The following is a 15,251-nucleotide window of genomic DNA, read 5'->3' on the forward strand; positions in this document are numbered from 1 at the left end:
TCACACCTTCTTCTTCGACGGAGCGGCCAGGCTAGGTATCGAAAATCTCAAAACCTAATAAAATCGAATAGAGGTACGAAGTTGTGTACATATTATTCGGGATAAGCGAGCGTGGGGGCGGAGGAACCCGCTTCAAACATGGCTGTCCAAATAAACATTTAACTCGGTGTATATATACCGAATGCTACGTCCCGGTATACAAAGATAACCATATGGCTTCAAGAGATATAATCATCCTCTTTCGTCGTACACACGTGCGCATACGTATCTGTATATTATACATACCGTACGTACGTACGTTTTTCCCTTAACACAGCTCGAGTCAGCCCGGTGTTTTATAGAGCAATTACGACCACGTCTCTGCTGCAGCTTACGCATCCCTAAGTTGAGACCGAATTGATATAATTAACCGTTAAACACGCGTCTTAGCCCTGTGCTTTCTGTAAGACGCCCTGCGTGGAGAGTAATTTCTGGTTGTGGTTATGCTGGTATAGTCGATGACGGTATAATTTATTCATTTTTCACCTTAACCGAAAATTATATAATCATGGGCGATGAATGAAAATGCCTTTTCGTTTTTTTTACCTTTACCTGGAATATCTGTATGAAATAAATTCATCTCAAGATCGTGCTTGGTTGAAAAAATTTTAACAACTAAACGAACAGATTTAACGTCGCATTAAACCAGAAAATGGAATACTGACAATTATAGTTACACTGAATACCGAATTCATTTGTAATCTATCGATGTTTAAATTATTATTGTAACGATTCTCATTTGATTAGAATTTACTGGCAATTAGTTTTTTTGCCATGTAAAATCTTTCGTAAAGTTATCAACACGTTCGAGTTTTTTTTTTTTTTTTACTGTTTCTATTTTACTGTTTGCATGTGAATATAATGTAATTCTACGCGTCGTGTGATATTTCCATTCAATTTCTATCCAACACTTTTTTTATATGTTCTCTTCGGTCTCGATTTTATGATCCGCGATGCCTAGTTCTTGGAAAACGCGTAACTGTGATGCTTCGAAAATATATCAACAGCACAGTCCGATAGAAAAACGTTGCAGCAAAAGATCAAAAGCGCGAATGAAGCCAATAAAATTAAATGAAATTTCAGTGATATCCTGCGTGAATACTGAAAAAGAAATGTAAAACAAACGTATATTTGAATATGAAAAATCCCAATCATTGTAATGTGTAGCGTTATAGAACTAGCATTATTCTACGATTTTTTAACACCGAAACTCATTTTGACTCATTTTGACGTTTGCAAATGAATTCTCAAAAAATGGTTCGACATCAAATTGAGCTCTGATATGCTGACCTCATCAATTGATCACAGAAATTTTTAGTAATTAGTTTTTACCATCGCAATTTTCAAATAATTCGTTCGTTTGAGGGAATATGACTGTTTTAATAGAATTCAGAACGAGCAACGTTAGTTGCGTTTCTTGAATCGTTGTTACGTAGTTTTTGTGACGGAAATCCGCTCCGATCTAACAATTTTATCTTTTTATCGGTTTCTTCTTGTTTTTTTTTTTTTTATCACCTCTTCTCAAGACACCATTATTTCGCTTTCATCTTTCAAATTCAGGAGAATATTGCAAAATGATCGTAGATATTCGTTAATTTATTGGACGTGAAAGATATCATTGTACATTGTAAATTTCGTACAAAGGCTATGGGGGGATGATTAGTGTAAAAATGCATTTTACGAATACTTACCTTAACGATATTTTATGCATAAGTAGATACTATTAAAATACTAAGATCCTAAAGGTATCCGTACGTGAAATCGCAAGTATTGGAAGTTTGAAACAATAGAAAGAATTTAATCATTGTTAATAATCAAATTTAATAATCATCATAGAACTACATTGTATCAGCTTTTGGCTGATGAAGCTTTCTTGCTATTCGGTGACGAAAAAAAAAGATCCTCAAGTCTTCTAGACGTTTTCGGTTAAGAATATGTTGCATCATTATTGATAATTAATGAACAAGAAATAACGATATAATCGTTCGTCAGCCGAAAAATAGGATTCCTTTGAAGATGTGTATCTGTTTCGGCAAAGTAGCGAAGTCATGGCAGTTCAAGTTGAAGTTCTCGATTTTGTAAAGCTTCGGTTGTCATTCTAATCTCTCGCGATATCATTAGAAATCTTTAATTATTAACCCGCTTTGTTCACTTTTGTACTTTATCGTTAATTAGTGGAACCTGCGTCGACGATCCATTATCTACATCTAATTTTCTGAACAGTACTAAACTTCGAGGCGTTTCATCGATTATACATCGTTAAAAAAAACGTAGTCTCCCGGAAATCGCGTTTCGAGTTTGAACATTGTTTTTTTTTTTTTGAGTGCAAAAATTGAGTTCAAATTTCTTACTATCGATGCTCGTATTGCATATTATAACGTTAATCGTTCAAACTATCTCTTAAAAACGAAAAAAACGAACAATTTCTCACAATTTCACAGTAGCGTAATCATTTAAATAAGTTTTAGCCGTGTTCCTGCAAATTGTGCTCTAATTTTTTTTTTTATACATAATATACAGAAATAATACACTTACATTAGAAATTGTGAAATAGAAATGTCGGAACTTTTAATTAAGTGAATTATTATAAAAAAAAATGGTTGTAAAAAAAAATTCTTACAACTTTTAACGTAAGCGAATTATTTCAGTATACTATTTATGATATAACAATATATCTAAGACTTGTTTAATAATTCAGTTTTTATGGTAAAAAAAACAAATGGTTTTTATTTTTTTCAACTACCTCGTGGTCTTTTTCTAATTGTGACTAACATTCGTTTGTTTCCAAGAGAGATTTGCAAATTATTTCTAAATATATTAAGCCCACAGACATTTATCTAATTCCACATACGTTATAATACAAATGATAAATTATTCACAAAGTTTATTTTTTAGAGATCCAAGATTCATTGGGGAAAAGATATTTTATTATCAATCTAAAAAAACTACTGTAAATCGTACCAAGTTATTAACGGTTGCTAAATTTTCGCTCTAGGTTACTGAAGTTAGAAATTTATCGGCACGCATGGAAATAAATATAATATTGAAAAAATCTCCACGACACCGCGATCGGAGTTTCAAAACATACGGCGTATATACTTCCGCCTTTGGCAATCTCTGCGATATTCCCAAAATTCCCAGAATTCTTATTTGCTAATCGGAAATTAGTACTTTGTTCAACTGGGCGGATGAGGATGTAAAAATAGTTGTGACCCATAATGGCCGTAACTGTACGATTCTCACCTTTATTGAATATGTAATATAATAAACATATATCGGAGAGTCCTTAAACGGACAGTATATTTTATCAATTGACGTGAGTGCGCGTACAGCGGATAATCACCAAAAAATTATAAATCAATAAATCTCGAGCCCGTTGCGGCCATAGCGCCGTAACGCGGACAGGGCAAATACGACTTTGAGCTGCTTCTGAGCGTTTGAGCCTTTCTGAAGTTAGAGTCGTAATTAACGGGAAGAGAGATAAACGGCCGGTGAACAAACCCGGGTATCGGATTTATTGCCGAATCCACGAGGACTCTAAATTAGTTGAAATTATACGTGGATGCAATTTTAATTTTAACGAATTACCAAACTGTGCAATCGGGTTTCGAGCTCCGCGCATACGAAGCGTTATCCAATAAACTATACATTGTAGAGACATCCGTAAATGTGTGCGGCGATACAGGACAGGTGTTTAATTTATTCTTGTACAGTTGCATGCTTGAAAACTCATTTATATCTCTTTCGGGGTTAAATAAGAGAAAACAGATTCCTGTTACTGACCCATCTCGAATATATCGTGGCGCTAGTGCCGAAGGGGCGTGTAATTTTTGTTTTTTCATTGCCAATCGTTCCGTAGACTTATTTTCGAACTAAACATAGAAAACAGATATATATGTCCTTTTGGCTTTGAACTTAGATATACGCTCTTTTCGCTTCAAATTTTTCATTTTTTTTTTTTTTTTGGAATGTTTAGCCTGAAAATAAATCTACGAAACGCTAGGCAATGAGAAAAAAAAGATTCAGCACCGCGATATTTCTACACCATATCATAAACCGAAATTTAATCGAAAATAAAACAACGTGCTGCATGGAATGGATCATTAGATCTATGTAGTTTCGATAACTGGAACATGGGAGAATGTTGCGATAGAATAAATTTGATCCGTAATAATTCATTCGCAGTCTATATACTTCCGTTGTAAATAATACTAATCGTGTCAGTAATGAATTAGGTTTCATCGGAATTAGCGATATTTGGAGCGATCGTACACTGCTAAAAATGATTGTGAATTTACTGCACATTTTCTGTACAAATTCAGTGCAGCAACGTAAATTACTATGCATTTGTTTGAAATTTACAATGAAAATTTTTGATTTTACTAAAATTTATAGGAAAAACAGAAAAAAGTAATTTGATTTCACTAAATTTTGTTGTAAATTTATTTTCTTTGTAAATTGAATACACAGTAAATGTGTGGTGAATGCACTGTTCCGTATCCGGATAAAACTTCTAACACAGTGTAAGAAGTTTCATACAGAAATTTTTAACAGTGTAAGAGTAAGCCACTCTCATAATTTATTTTAGTATACTTTTTCTCACTAAAACCAGGTATTGTCATCAATATCGTCTGACCATAATCAACAAGAATAGTGAGAACCGCCAGATTTTCTCTATTCACAGGTGGGAAATTCATTATCATTTTCCTGCCTATAACTATGAATTTCCGGTTATGGTGAAAAAAGGAAAACAGTCAAGAACTGTATGGAAAGCACAAAGAGTGATTCTTTTTTCGGTGTTGAACCGGTTCGGAAGCAGCGTGCGTAGGTTAATGGTAAATAATCCGTCGGACAATAAACCATAATATCCGAAGAACGTTTACGCGTTTGTAAGATAAAGGAGTGAAATAATCGATGGAAAGTTTGCCCGCGAAGATACACGCTATTAGCCGTACAGGAAGTTGATTTGAGAGCAGATATTTTACGAAACAATGTGCTCCCCTGATTGTTTTCGCAGCGGAATATTCGACGGCCACGGGGAGATCACTTCGGCTGGACCAATCTTCCGAAGCGCCACGCCCTCGCATCTCAGGCCAGCCAATGAACGTTCGGCTCGGTTAAGCACGATGAAGATTTTGGAAACAACGAATCTCTTCAACGACGAGCAGAGACGCTCGTCCAGCCATCTGCTGCAACAGCTATGCTCGTTTAAATTCACATAACTTCAGTCATCCTCAAGATCTCCTTGAACCCACGGCTGATTTTCCTCATTCCTTCATCCGTCGGCAAACGTTGAGAAAAATGGAAACAAGCTATCGGCGATTGCGCGAAGAGACGTAAATTATTTTTCTAAATATATGTCGATAAACCGATCGAATTAAACCGAGCACGAATTTATCGCGACAAATTTTTTAAACCGTTGTTGTGAAACTGTGTGATAACAAATGCACGACGATTATCGAACCGCGACGAGTTTCTAAAATGTATACGAAGGAGAATAACGGTAAGAGAAGGAAGGAAAGAATCTCATGATTTTGTGACCAAGTGAGCCGATTGATCTGCCATGAAAATATCAGTGGAAAAAGAATTACGCCAGACTCGACAATCCTTCGAGAGATAAAGTTTAATAACAACCTTTCTAAATGACAATAGTTAATCGCAGCTCGAAAATGGAGGACATTGATACCCGAGTATCGGTTTCCGACGACGCATCGAAACAGTTAAAGTTCGGCATGGACAGGATATTGTCGGACGAAATATCGGCGAAGAAAGAAGGTGAGTCTGATCAACGCAACCATCGAAACGGAGGCGAAACGCCGAGTCGATTAAAAATTAATCCGCCGCCTGCGTGCGCGCGTGTCGTTTAATTGACCGTGTCGTTGATGAGCTACGAGATTTCTCAATAAGTCGTTACGGCGTATGCAGCGAAGAAAACTTTCATTTTCAGAGGAACCCGTGTCAAGGCCGATACCCATCCTGTACAACTCCTCGGTGTCGTGCCCTTGTCCGGGAGGCTGCGCCAGCTGTGAAGCAGTCAGGAATTGTCCCTCGATCGGTTTTCCTCATTCGAATTTTCCGCTCCTCTCGCACCACAACTACAATATTTTCGAGAGCTACAACAACCCCTACAGAGCGCCCCTTGTGCGACCGATAGCTAGAGGTAAATATGCCAAACTCAAAAACACGTTTCTCTTACCGTTGGTCAATTTTTCGGTTTATGTCTCAATTTTGGCACTAAATCCTGGCTCGGAATAATCAAAAAAATTATTCGAACCACTATTTACACTAAGGAAAATTATTGTTTTCCACTCTTTTATCGGTACCATAATCCGAAAGATTCTGTTGCGATTGCGAAATCAGATCTACGCGGGTAGAATCGTTTCGTACGACTGTACATTTTATCTGTCAGTTATGGTAATTGATAAAAATTATCGTTTCAATATTATTTATGCTACATGAATTGGATAAAAAATAATATCGAATAATGACAAAGTATCGTACCAAAGGCAGACTTATTCAACGGTATTTGACCACCGGTGACTTTGGTGTGTTGATTTCATTGGATAGGCGGTCGAAGTCCATCCTAATAATTTCTCGTCTTGCTTTTCTTCTGAGAAGGAATTTGGCCATACTGTATGCACCGAATAATCTAGTACACTGTACGAAAGAATTTATTTGAATTTACAAAATCAAAATCGAGATTTCGTATGTATATTGAGTATGTTTTGTATATTTTAGTATGTACATTTGAGTCTGATTTTTTTTAACCTTTCATCATCTTTGATTATGTAAAAAAAGTATTGGTTTCGGTCGAAAATCATTTTTTCTAATTTCGACGAATCTTTACGTTTTCGAAACTCTAGAATCCGAAAAACAGGTTTTTAGAAAATGTCAGTCCGGATGTCGATCTGTTATTGCGTCTAACAAACTCCCGCGATGATCTAGAAAACGGATCGATGAAAAAATTTGAAATTTCCACGATTTCACAATCAATTGATGGGCATGAAAAATTGAAACGTCCTGTTTAATTTGAACTTCCGGTTCTACCGGAAGTAAATAAATTCTCAATGTTTTTAATTGAAAAACTTATAGTTTTTCTTCTTAATTTTTTTAAATAAACAATCATGTTTGTCATATGAAACTTTATCATTTGGCTGCCAAGTCCTATCAGTTTCAGATTTTTCACTTGGCTGTTTTTAAGACTCTTCCCTTTACGTTGACATGCCAAGTATTTCAAAAAAACTGTTTCTCCGGCTTGTTTTTTCTGTAATTCTGAATAATTATTTGATTGATTTTCCTATTCGCAAGGAAAGATTGTGTCCCCTTAACAAAATGTCTACAAATGGGTCTATGCAAATTGATTTAGTTAAAAACGGAAAAAACCCCATAATTCTTGCATCCAGAACGAGAGGACATTCGATCAAGAAAATCATAAAGCTAACAGTTGGAAATCAAATTATAAATTGAAGGTACTAAAATCATTGAAATGCTCTCTGAAATAAACAGTTATCAATCGAGGTAACTGAAATCAGTGAAAATCCAGTGATTTCCACTGATTTCCAATGATTTCGCAGACTTCCAGGTGGTTTCTAACGACTTCTTATATGATTTCCTGTGATTCTATCTAATCCGGAAATTAATTACCTTCACTATGAGTAACGATTAGGTACACATACTTATTCTATATTGTATAGTGATTTTGACAGTCTGTTCATTTGATTATTACGACTGTTAATTCTCTGTGAATAACTATGCATAAAAGCAAAGGCGTTGCCATCAAAATTTCTATCGGTGTATATTTTTATTTGTGAATTTCAAAATTCGTGTACGAAGTATGATTGTGAAAATTCGAAGCAATTATTTCGTCAGCAAATTGCAAATATTCTTCATACGCGAATAATGAATGCCTTTCCATAGTAGTTATTAAAAACATCTAACATCCTCATATTTTGGCTGTCACAATTTTATCACAGATTGTAACAAAGTTACGGGATAATTTTTTGTCACGATAACTTGAGAACTTCAACTTAAACAAGCGTGGTAACGATAGTGAGTAATATGTGTGCTTAAAATTAGTGACGGTATATTTCATACTAAAAATACATTCGGTAGTCGTGACTGCTAATTTATTCTTAATATTATTCTCGTTCAGAAAATCGTACAACTTTTCGATTCCTTAGTAAATTAAACTGTATTTCACACGTCTTCAATTATATTTCATAGTTACGCCTCGTGTGTGTAACTTATTTATAACTGTGTATCACAATAATCGCGTCTACTTGTCCAAATTATCACAAAATAGGTATCAGACCGTGTTAACTGTGGTAAATGTTCGACACTATTCTTTCAAAATTTATGACAAATTGTCTCATCTCGAATCAAATTACTTCATCTAGAATTGAACATTATTCATCAACCGATACGAAGCTTATCGAATGTTCATTGTTGATAATCGATATGAAACTCATTCATAAGTTCGAAGGCATAAACGACCGTTTTGATCTTTACCATGTATTCGTATTGTGTGAGTTACAGAGGAACAGACTTGGTGTTGCCGTGTAGATAATTTTTTATCAATATTCACCAACATTACGTTACATAATCGCAGTGACATAATTACGTACTTTTTCCTTATATTAAAGAAGTTTCTTAATTATATCATTACGATTACGTAGAGTAATATTGATGGATATCAATAAAAAACGATCTCTACGGCAACGCTAAGTCACAACAATACCTCACGCCTGATACCTTTGGTGATTACGTGAGCGCAAAGTAGAACCAATCAGCGTTGATTCGAATATTTTTCGTGCACCGTAAGTACGAACATCCAATGAGAGCAACAATAAATCATGAATAAATTATGCTCGGCGTAACATCGAATAAGATAAATTGCGAATTCGTCACCTGATCCGTAAAATCGAAAGAGCGATCATCAATTATCACACAGTCGGCTGATTGATCGCCTCGTCGGTCTTCCCGACTATTCTTACGATTCTGTCACTAAATCTGGTTAACCATGACTACGCGTAAATCCTTTTCGTAATACCCGATTTCTTCTTGTAAACACTAATTCGTTAACGGGAATTAATCGGCACCTACCCGAATGAAGTAAAATGGAATGATTTACAGCATTTCCCCCCGTATTCACAACGGACCCGGGTCGCGTTGTGCATCATTAACAAATGTTCACATACGGAGGAGTAGCTGCTGGTTATACTTATACCTAGTCGAACCGACCGCTGCATGGCAACTAAGGGAAAAATATTTACACTCCGGTAGTAGGTATTCTCGTGTTTCCTGTCTGTGTTTAAACGACATCCTAAGTGCCATCCCCAAGTTTACATCACACGTAAACACTCGCGGCTTTTAACCTGCTCTCTCCAGAGATATAGATCTAGTTATAAATCGGCGGGATGCACGCTTCGTCCGCTAATCCCGCGTCATCCCCTCTCATTTTAACCCTTACAGAACGTTTGTCCGTTCCGGTGGTGGACGTGTGTTTCGAAAAGTCGTAGAAAAAAAAAAAAATTGTAACCAACCAGATTCTTTTTTAAGGAACGAGTATCGTCAACGGTTCCAATACCTGAACGAAGCCATTATATCGGAAAAAGTGCAGCTTAAGTAGTAGAAAAATAATGTGCGTGTCATTTTCGTTCTCATTTCTGATTTTATAACTAAAGTATTTTAAATTAATTTTTTTATAAGTGGAAAAAAAGAACTATACATGTTTTTAGAATAGTCTTAAATGTTATGAAATAAATACACAAACTTGTCACTTATTCGTGTGAAGTTGTAAACTTGAAACAAATTGCATGTCCACTATAATTGACATGCGTATAATTTTTGATTAAATCAAATATCCGATTTGAGAGACACAGAATCGAAATATGTTGAAATTTTTCTTTCAACGCCAGATTTGATTCACTTCTTAAAGGGCTAAGCATCGTGTCTTTTATCTTGTATCGATGAAACACAACTATATTGGTACAGACTGAAAATTATTTCGTTAACAAGTCGAGGTACTTTTTTCGATGGTTTCCCAATCAGATTTTTCTCCGTAAAAGGGATAAGATTGTTGCCGCACTTTGCGATGTATTAAAAAAATTTAAAAGCACGCGCAGTTTTACACTTAATCTTCTCCACGTAATACAAAAATTAGTTCCTATGCCCACAGTCATGATGCAAGTTTTATGAAGTTTGTACAGTAACTGCAAATATATTTGACAATCCTAACCGTACAATATTCTATAAACAGTGAAAAGTAACCCACGGTTCTTCGGTGTATATTGATATGTAGGCTGCTAATTAACTCAAGTACAGTTGTACGAGTACTTCTCGTAATAATGTGAGATGGTATTTTAGTCCACGGTCAGTTGTACTATGCTTTTTTGTCTTTTCTAGTAATTTTAGGATCCGTAGGAGAATGACATGATTCTCATCCTTAATTCAATTAATAAGATGAACTAAACTTAACGAACAGTTGAATGTTACAATTACATATCATGAGATCATTAATGTTGAGACTGCGTTATAAACAGTTGTTTTCGCCGTGTATTTTTAATAACTCCGGGGCTGTTTATTCTAAACAGTGATAATGACTGGTAGTATATAAAATAAACTTCATGTACTCCAAAATACACAGTTCCGCAATGGTTTCCACAACGAATTATTATAATGAAAAATGATTAGTTATAGTGGTTTTTTTTTTTCTACTTCGCGACAACTTTGGTTGCACAATAAAAGTATTGGTTTCGGTCTAAAATCACTGTTTCTAATTTCAGCCAATCTTTACGATTTCGAAGTTGTAAAATCTGTCGGTTTGTCCAAAAAATTCCCACGATGGTCCCGGAAACAGCTGCATGAAAAAATCTCAAACTTACAGGATTTCACAACCAAATGATAGGCGTCAAAAATTGCCACGTCTCGTTTTAACCGAACTTCTGGCTCTACCGGAAATGAATCGATTTTCAATGTTTTATCGGAAAACCTGAACATTTCCCTTTTTGTTACTTTTTCTAACTAACCGATCATTTTTTTCAAAAATATTAAATGAATTTTTCATACTTTTCTTTTCCTTTTTCCACTAACGAACCTATAATTTTTCCTTTTTCATGAACAGTATCTCGAAAAAAAAACGTTCTTTCCGTCTAGTTTTATTTTCCCGAGAGGGAGAGGGAGAGAGAGGGAAAGCTAGAAGTATTAAATTAGTATTAACTGCTGCGTAAATATTAAGACTTACTGAAAAAAATGATAGTTTATCGATCGCTTAACGGTTGGACCAATTAAGATAATAACAACCACTACCGAATAAAAACTTTTTACCTCAAACGAAACGAAGTTAAGAGATGAAACAGCAAAAATATATATATATATATATATACACACATATATTCAGCGTATAATAGCCTGCAATGACAATTTTCGGCGCAACTGCAACGGAATTGAAATGGGACAATCAATTTGCCCGGTGAGACGTGAGTCTGTTCGAAACTCAGAGCGGCGATAAATAAGAAATTAGCCGCCATCTCGTAATAAAAATTCTAACCAACTGGGGCCGCCCATTAAGAAGTGCCGAAATTATTTTTAGGTTTCTCGGTGCGGGTGTTGTAGGTGGCTCGAGAAGCTCGGGCAATTTGTGCTTCGTGGGCCAGATCGTTTGGAGCGATCCCTGCGGCCGCGATGTTTAGATTCGTACATATGTTGTGTACTTTACTGGGGCACTAAATCACCGAGAAGTGCTCGAAATCTCCGGGGTGGGACGCCGAACCGGCCGAGCTCTCGTTATCGTCCGCACTGTTGTATTATAGTTAACTACTTCGCTCTCTCGCCCAGCTTCCACCGCACGATCCTCCGTGCTTCTGGTTTATACTTGTTAGAGGACGGTGATACAGGCTCTCCGGAGGAGTTACCCTGCGTTATTACCCCAGATATTGTTTATAACGCGCGCGACCACCGGGAGGGTGTACGAAAGAAAATAGAATGAAAATCGCTGTGGTTATTTTCTTTTTCCACCCTTCCGTACCCGTTGCACGAGTCTTTTCTTTCCGCCGCACGGTTTAAGATCTCGACGAGTCTTGAAAATACATCCAGTCTTTAAATATTTTCTACTTATCGTTCCCATTTTTTTTTTTTTTTTTCATTTTATGACGAACTGGGCTGAAATTGAATGTTGTTGAATCCTAATTTGTAAAAATAGTTGGTATAACTAGGAAATATTTCAGCACCGTTTGTACGTTACACTTGTTACTTGTTAGATTTAGTCAAATATGTTGCAAATGTCCCGCATCAAATTTATATTCAATCTACTCGCACACGCACACACACTTGTGTTAAGGGTTTAGTAACACACTTTATCATCCGTACAATCTAGTCAAAGAAGCGCCGGAACAACTAAAATATGAAATACTTAATTACGTGCATCTAACGCGAGTAATGAATGCAGCATCGGTTAAACTCAAACGAATTCAATTCAATTACAACGGTATTTCGCCACATTGAAAATTTAAGTTATGAAAAATTGAATTGACAATAAGTTTAGAAATCCCGTATTATTCGACTACTCTTTCAACGCCTGTGGCAAAAACTTGTTTCCAATTTTAATAAGTCGCAAGTAGTTCCTTTTTCGTGAATACGTTCTCAACGAACCACTGAAGATAAATTTCAAAGCATTCGTGAACGGTTGACTCTTGCTTAAGTCAAAATTTCGACTAAGAATTGTCTTTGAGTTACTTCTTTTAACGTAAAACTATATCCCAAATCGGTTTTTTTTTTTTTAATTTTCTTTGCACTCACTGATTTTGACTCATGAATTTCTAAAGATTTCGAAGCGTTACCGGTTGCCAACTTACGATATTTTCTTTTCAAAGATGATTCACTCTGAGGTAAAAATTATCGGGATGTAAGATGACCATTTTCACTCGTTCTACGCTAGAATAGAAAAAAAAAAACAGTGGATAACAATCTGAACTCTAACCGTCAATAATTACAGAATATTTTGAATTTAAAACCAAGAATTTCGATATTGATAATCTTTTTTTCAGTACAAGAACCAAAATTTTCATGCATTAATCAACATGGGACGAAGTTGACTTGATTTATTATTAATGTTATGGTTAGGATCTTCTAAAACCAAATCAACTGGCTATTCCATGCTGAGTTTTGAAAAATAAGAGTCAAGTTAATTTTTTTATGATTCTAGTCGTAATATTCTGCACTGAAATCGAGAAAATATTTACAAAACACATAATAGGGGTGAAATTTTTTCGAAACAAGTATTGTTTTTCTTCATTTTGTTCTTCTACTCGAACTTGGATAGTCTGTATAGACAATAATCAGTTTCATTTCAGGAGGTCATAATTAAAAAGATGATAATAAATCAAGAAAAATTTATCACATGTTAGTTCAAAGGTGAATTATTGTTTTTTTTTTTTTTTTTTTTTCTTTGTAAGTTGTTTTTTTATTTCCAATTCCAGAAATGGAACGTCTAAATTGAAAATGGCACATTTTGTTCGTCTCCAATTTCATGTTGATATTCGGAAACATACCGTCGCTATTCACGGTGGGAATTCGAATTCATACTTTTCACAAGCATTGAGAGAAAATTAACGTTTCGTGTCCTGGCTGTTTTTTACTCAGAGCTCATTCGTCCCCAACTTTGACAACTCATTAATCAAAACCAATAAGTGCAAAAAAAAAGTATGTTCCAGGATATACTTTTACGTGAAAAAAATTTTTTACGTGAAATTCCCAAGTCGCAATTTGGAGCGCATTTAATTTCAGCGAGCATTGCTCATGTATTTGGAGTATTTCACTCGTTACCACGGTTCGCTTATCGTTTTGTGATATCACTCAACTCTGATGGACTTCAGACTACAATAAGCTCAAGATTAATGTATTCCAATAAGTCTTCCGAAAATCTCCAAAATTTTTTGACTACAGATATTAAGAAGTATCGACAACTAGGACGTACTACGAGTATCGAATCTGTATCACTTGAGCAATGCACCGTCTTCCGGTTTCAGTGCCCGTGGCACCGTCGGCAGTCGTATCGAGTAATCCGGAGAGCAGCTCTCGTCGTAAGAGATCGTGGTCGAGGGCAGTCTTCAGCTCGTTACAGCGAAAGGGACTTGAGCGAAGATTTTCACTCCAGAAGTACATCACAAAACCGGACAGAAGACAGTTAGCTGCAACTTTGGGTCTGACAGATGCTCAGGTAGGCAATGCGTGCTTTTGGCGAGCTTCGCAGACATTTAAAGAGTTATTACCAATTACCGGTCATTTTTTAATAGGCGTACACTCGTTCAACTATTGGTGTTGAAAGTTCGAAATTCTACTTTTTATTATCGGTCATACTTTTCGAGTATTAAGACTTGAGCGACTGGACTCGCAAAGCTGACTGTGGATTTAAAAAATTGTCAAATTTTTCGTACATGACAGTAAATATCCTAATTGAAATTGCGTAAGTCTAAGAAATGTGATGTTTTGTTACCAGGTGAAAGTTTGGTTTCAAAATCGCCGCATGAAATGGCGTCACACGAAAGAAGGAGAATTAGCGACCCCCGTTGGGCCGGATTCTACCCAACAAGAACCGCAGCGGAACCTCGGCAGTGATTCTGCGATGTTGAAAAATTTCTCAGATGTTAAACGGAGTAAGTCGGAACTAGAGGAAGAGGACGTGGAAATTGAAGTTGACGTTTAGAAACGCTGCGTACAAATATCATTTTGAGAAGACAGTTTGAAGGAATACGAAAATCGACGACTGCTCGTTGTATACGAACAATTCTATTCTTTCCTTAATTCGGTCTTGTTTTTTCTCTATTTGTTAATTCGTAGTATATAAAGTTGAGAAGCGTGTAATATATGTAAATAAATCACTTTGTAAGTTCATCGGAAAGTACATTAAATACACAAATTTGTAAGTTTAAGTTTCTCTTCTAAAACGTTTGCCACGCAACTTAGTTTCAAATATGTTTTCACACACATTTACATCCTATCTATAGCCAATTCTTAGAAAATTGTGACAGCGTATTACTTGCAATATCTTGCATATGTCGAAACACCGTCGAAAAAACAATCTATCTTTTCACATTGTAATCACCGACCAAGAGTCTTGCCTACGATAACATAGTTACAAGGCTTCTGAGAATTTCATTGGGATTATAATTCAATCTTGATAATTGGCAAATTTTAAACAGGCAGCGTGAGTGAAG

The 15,251-nt window shown here is 35.8% G+C and overlaps 2 protein-coding genes across 3 annotated transcripts in view; one reads left to right on the forward strand and one right to left on the reverse strand.

Moving 5' to 3' along the window:
- LOC124221122 (rRNA 2'-O-methyltransferase fibrillarin-like) overlaps positions 1 to 15,251 on the reverse strand; it is a 292,337-nt gene that overhangs the window by 197,317 nt on the left and 79,769 nt on the right. The window lies entirely within an intron of this gene.
- On the forward strand, positions 5,222 to 14,979 carry LOC124222142 (H2.0-like homeobox protein). 2 transcript variants are annotated; one of them, XM_046632792.2, is made up of 4 exons: positions 5,222 to 5,814; positions 5,987 to 6,199; positions 14,064 to 14,254; positions 14,534 to 14,979. In XM_046632792.2, exons 1-4 carry the CDS (start codon positions 5,682 to 5,684, stop codon positions 14,738 to 14,740), a joined length of 744 nt encoding a protein of 247 aa, XP_046488748.1. In that variant the 5' UTR covers positions 5,222 to 5,681; the 3' UTR covers positions 14,741 to 14,979. The 2 variants fall into 2 exon arrangements, with proteins under 2 accessions (XP_046488748.1, XP_046488749.1); XM_046632793.2 differs by lacking the exon at positions 5,987 to 6,199.

This window comes from Neodiprion pinetum, chromosome 6 (assembly GCF_021155775.2).
Source record: "Neodiprion pinetum isolate iyNeoPine1 chromosome 6, iyNeoPine1.2, whole genome shotgun sequence".
Classification (NCBI taxonomy): Eukaryota; Metazoa; Arthropoda; class Insecta; order Hymenoptera; family Diprionidae; genus Neodiprion; species Neodiprion pinetum.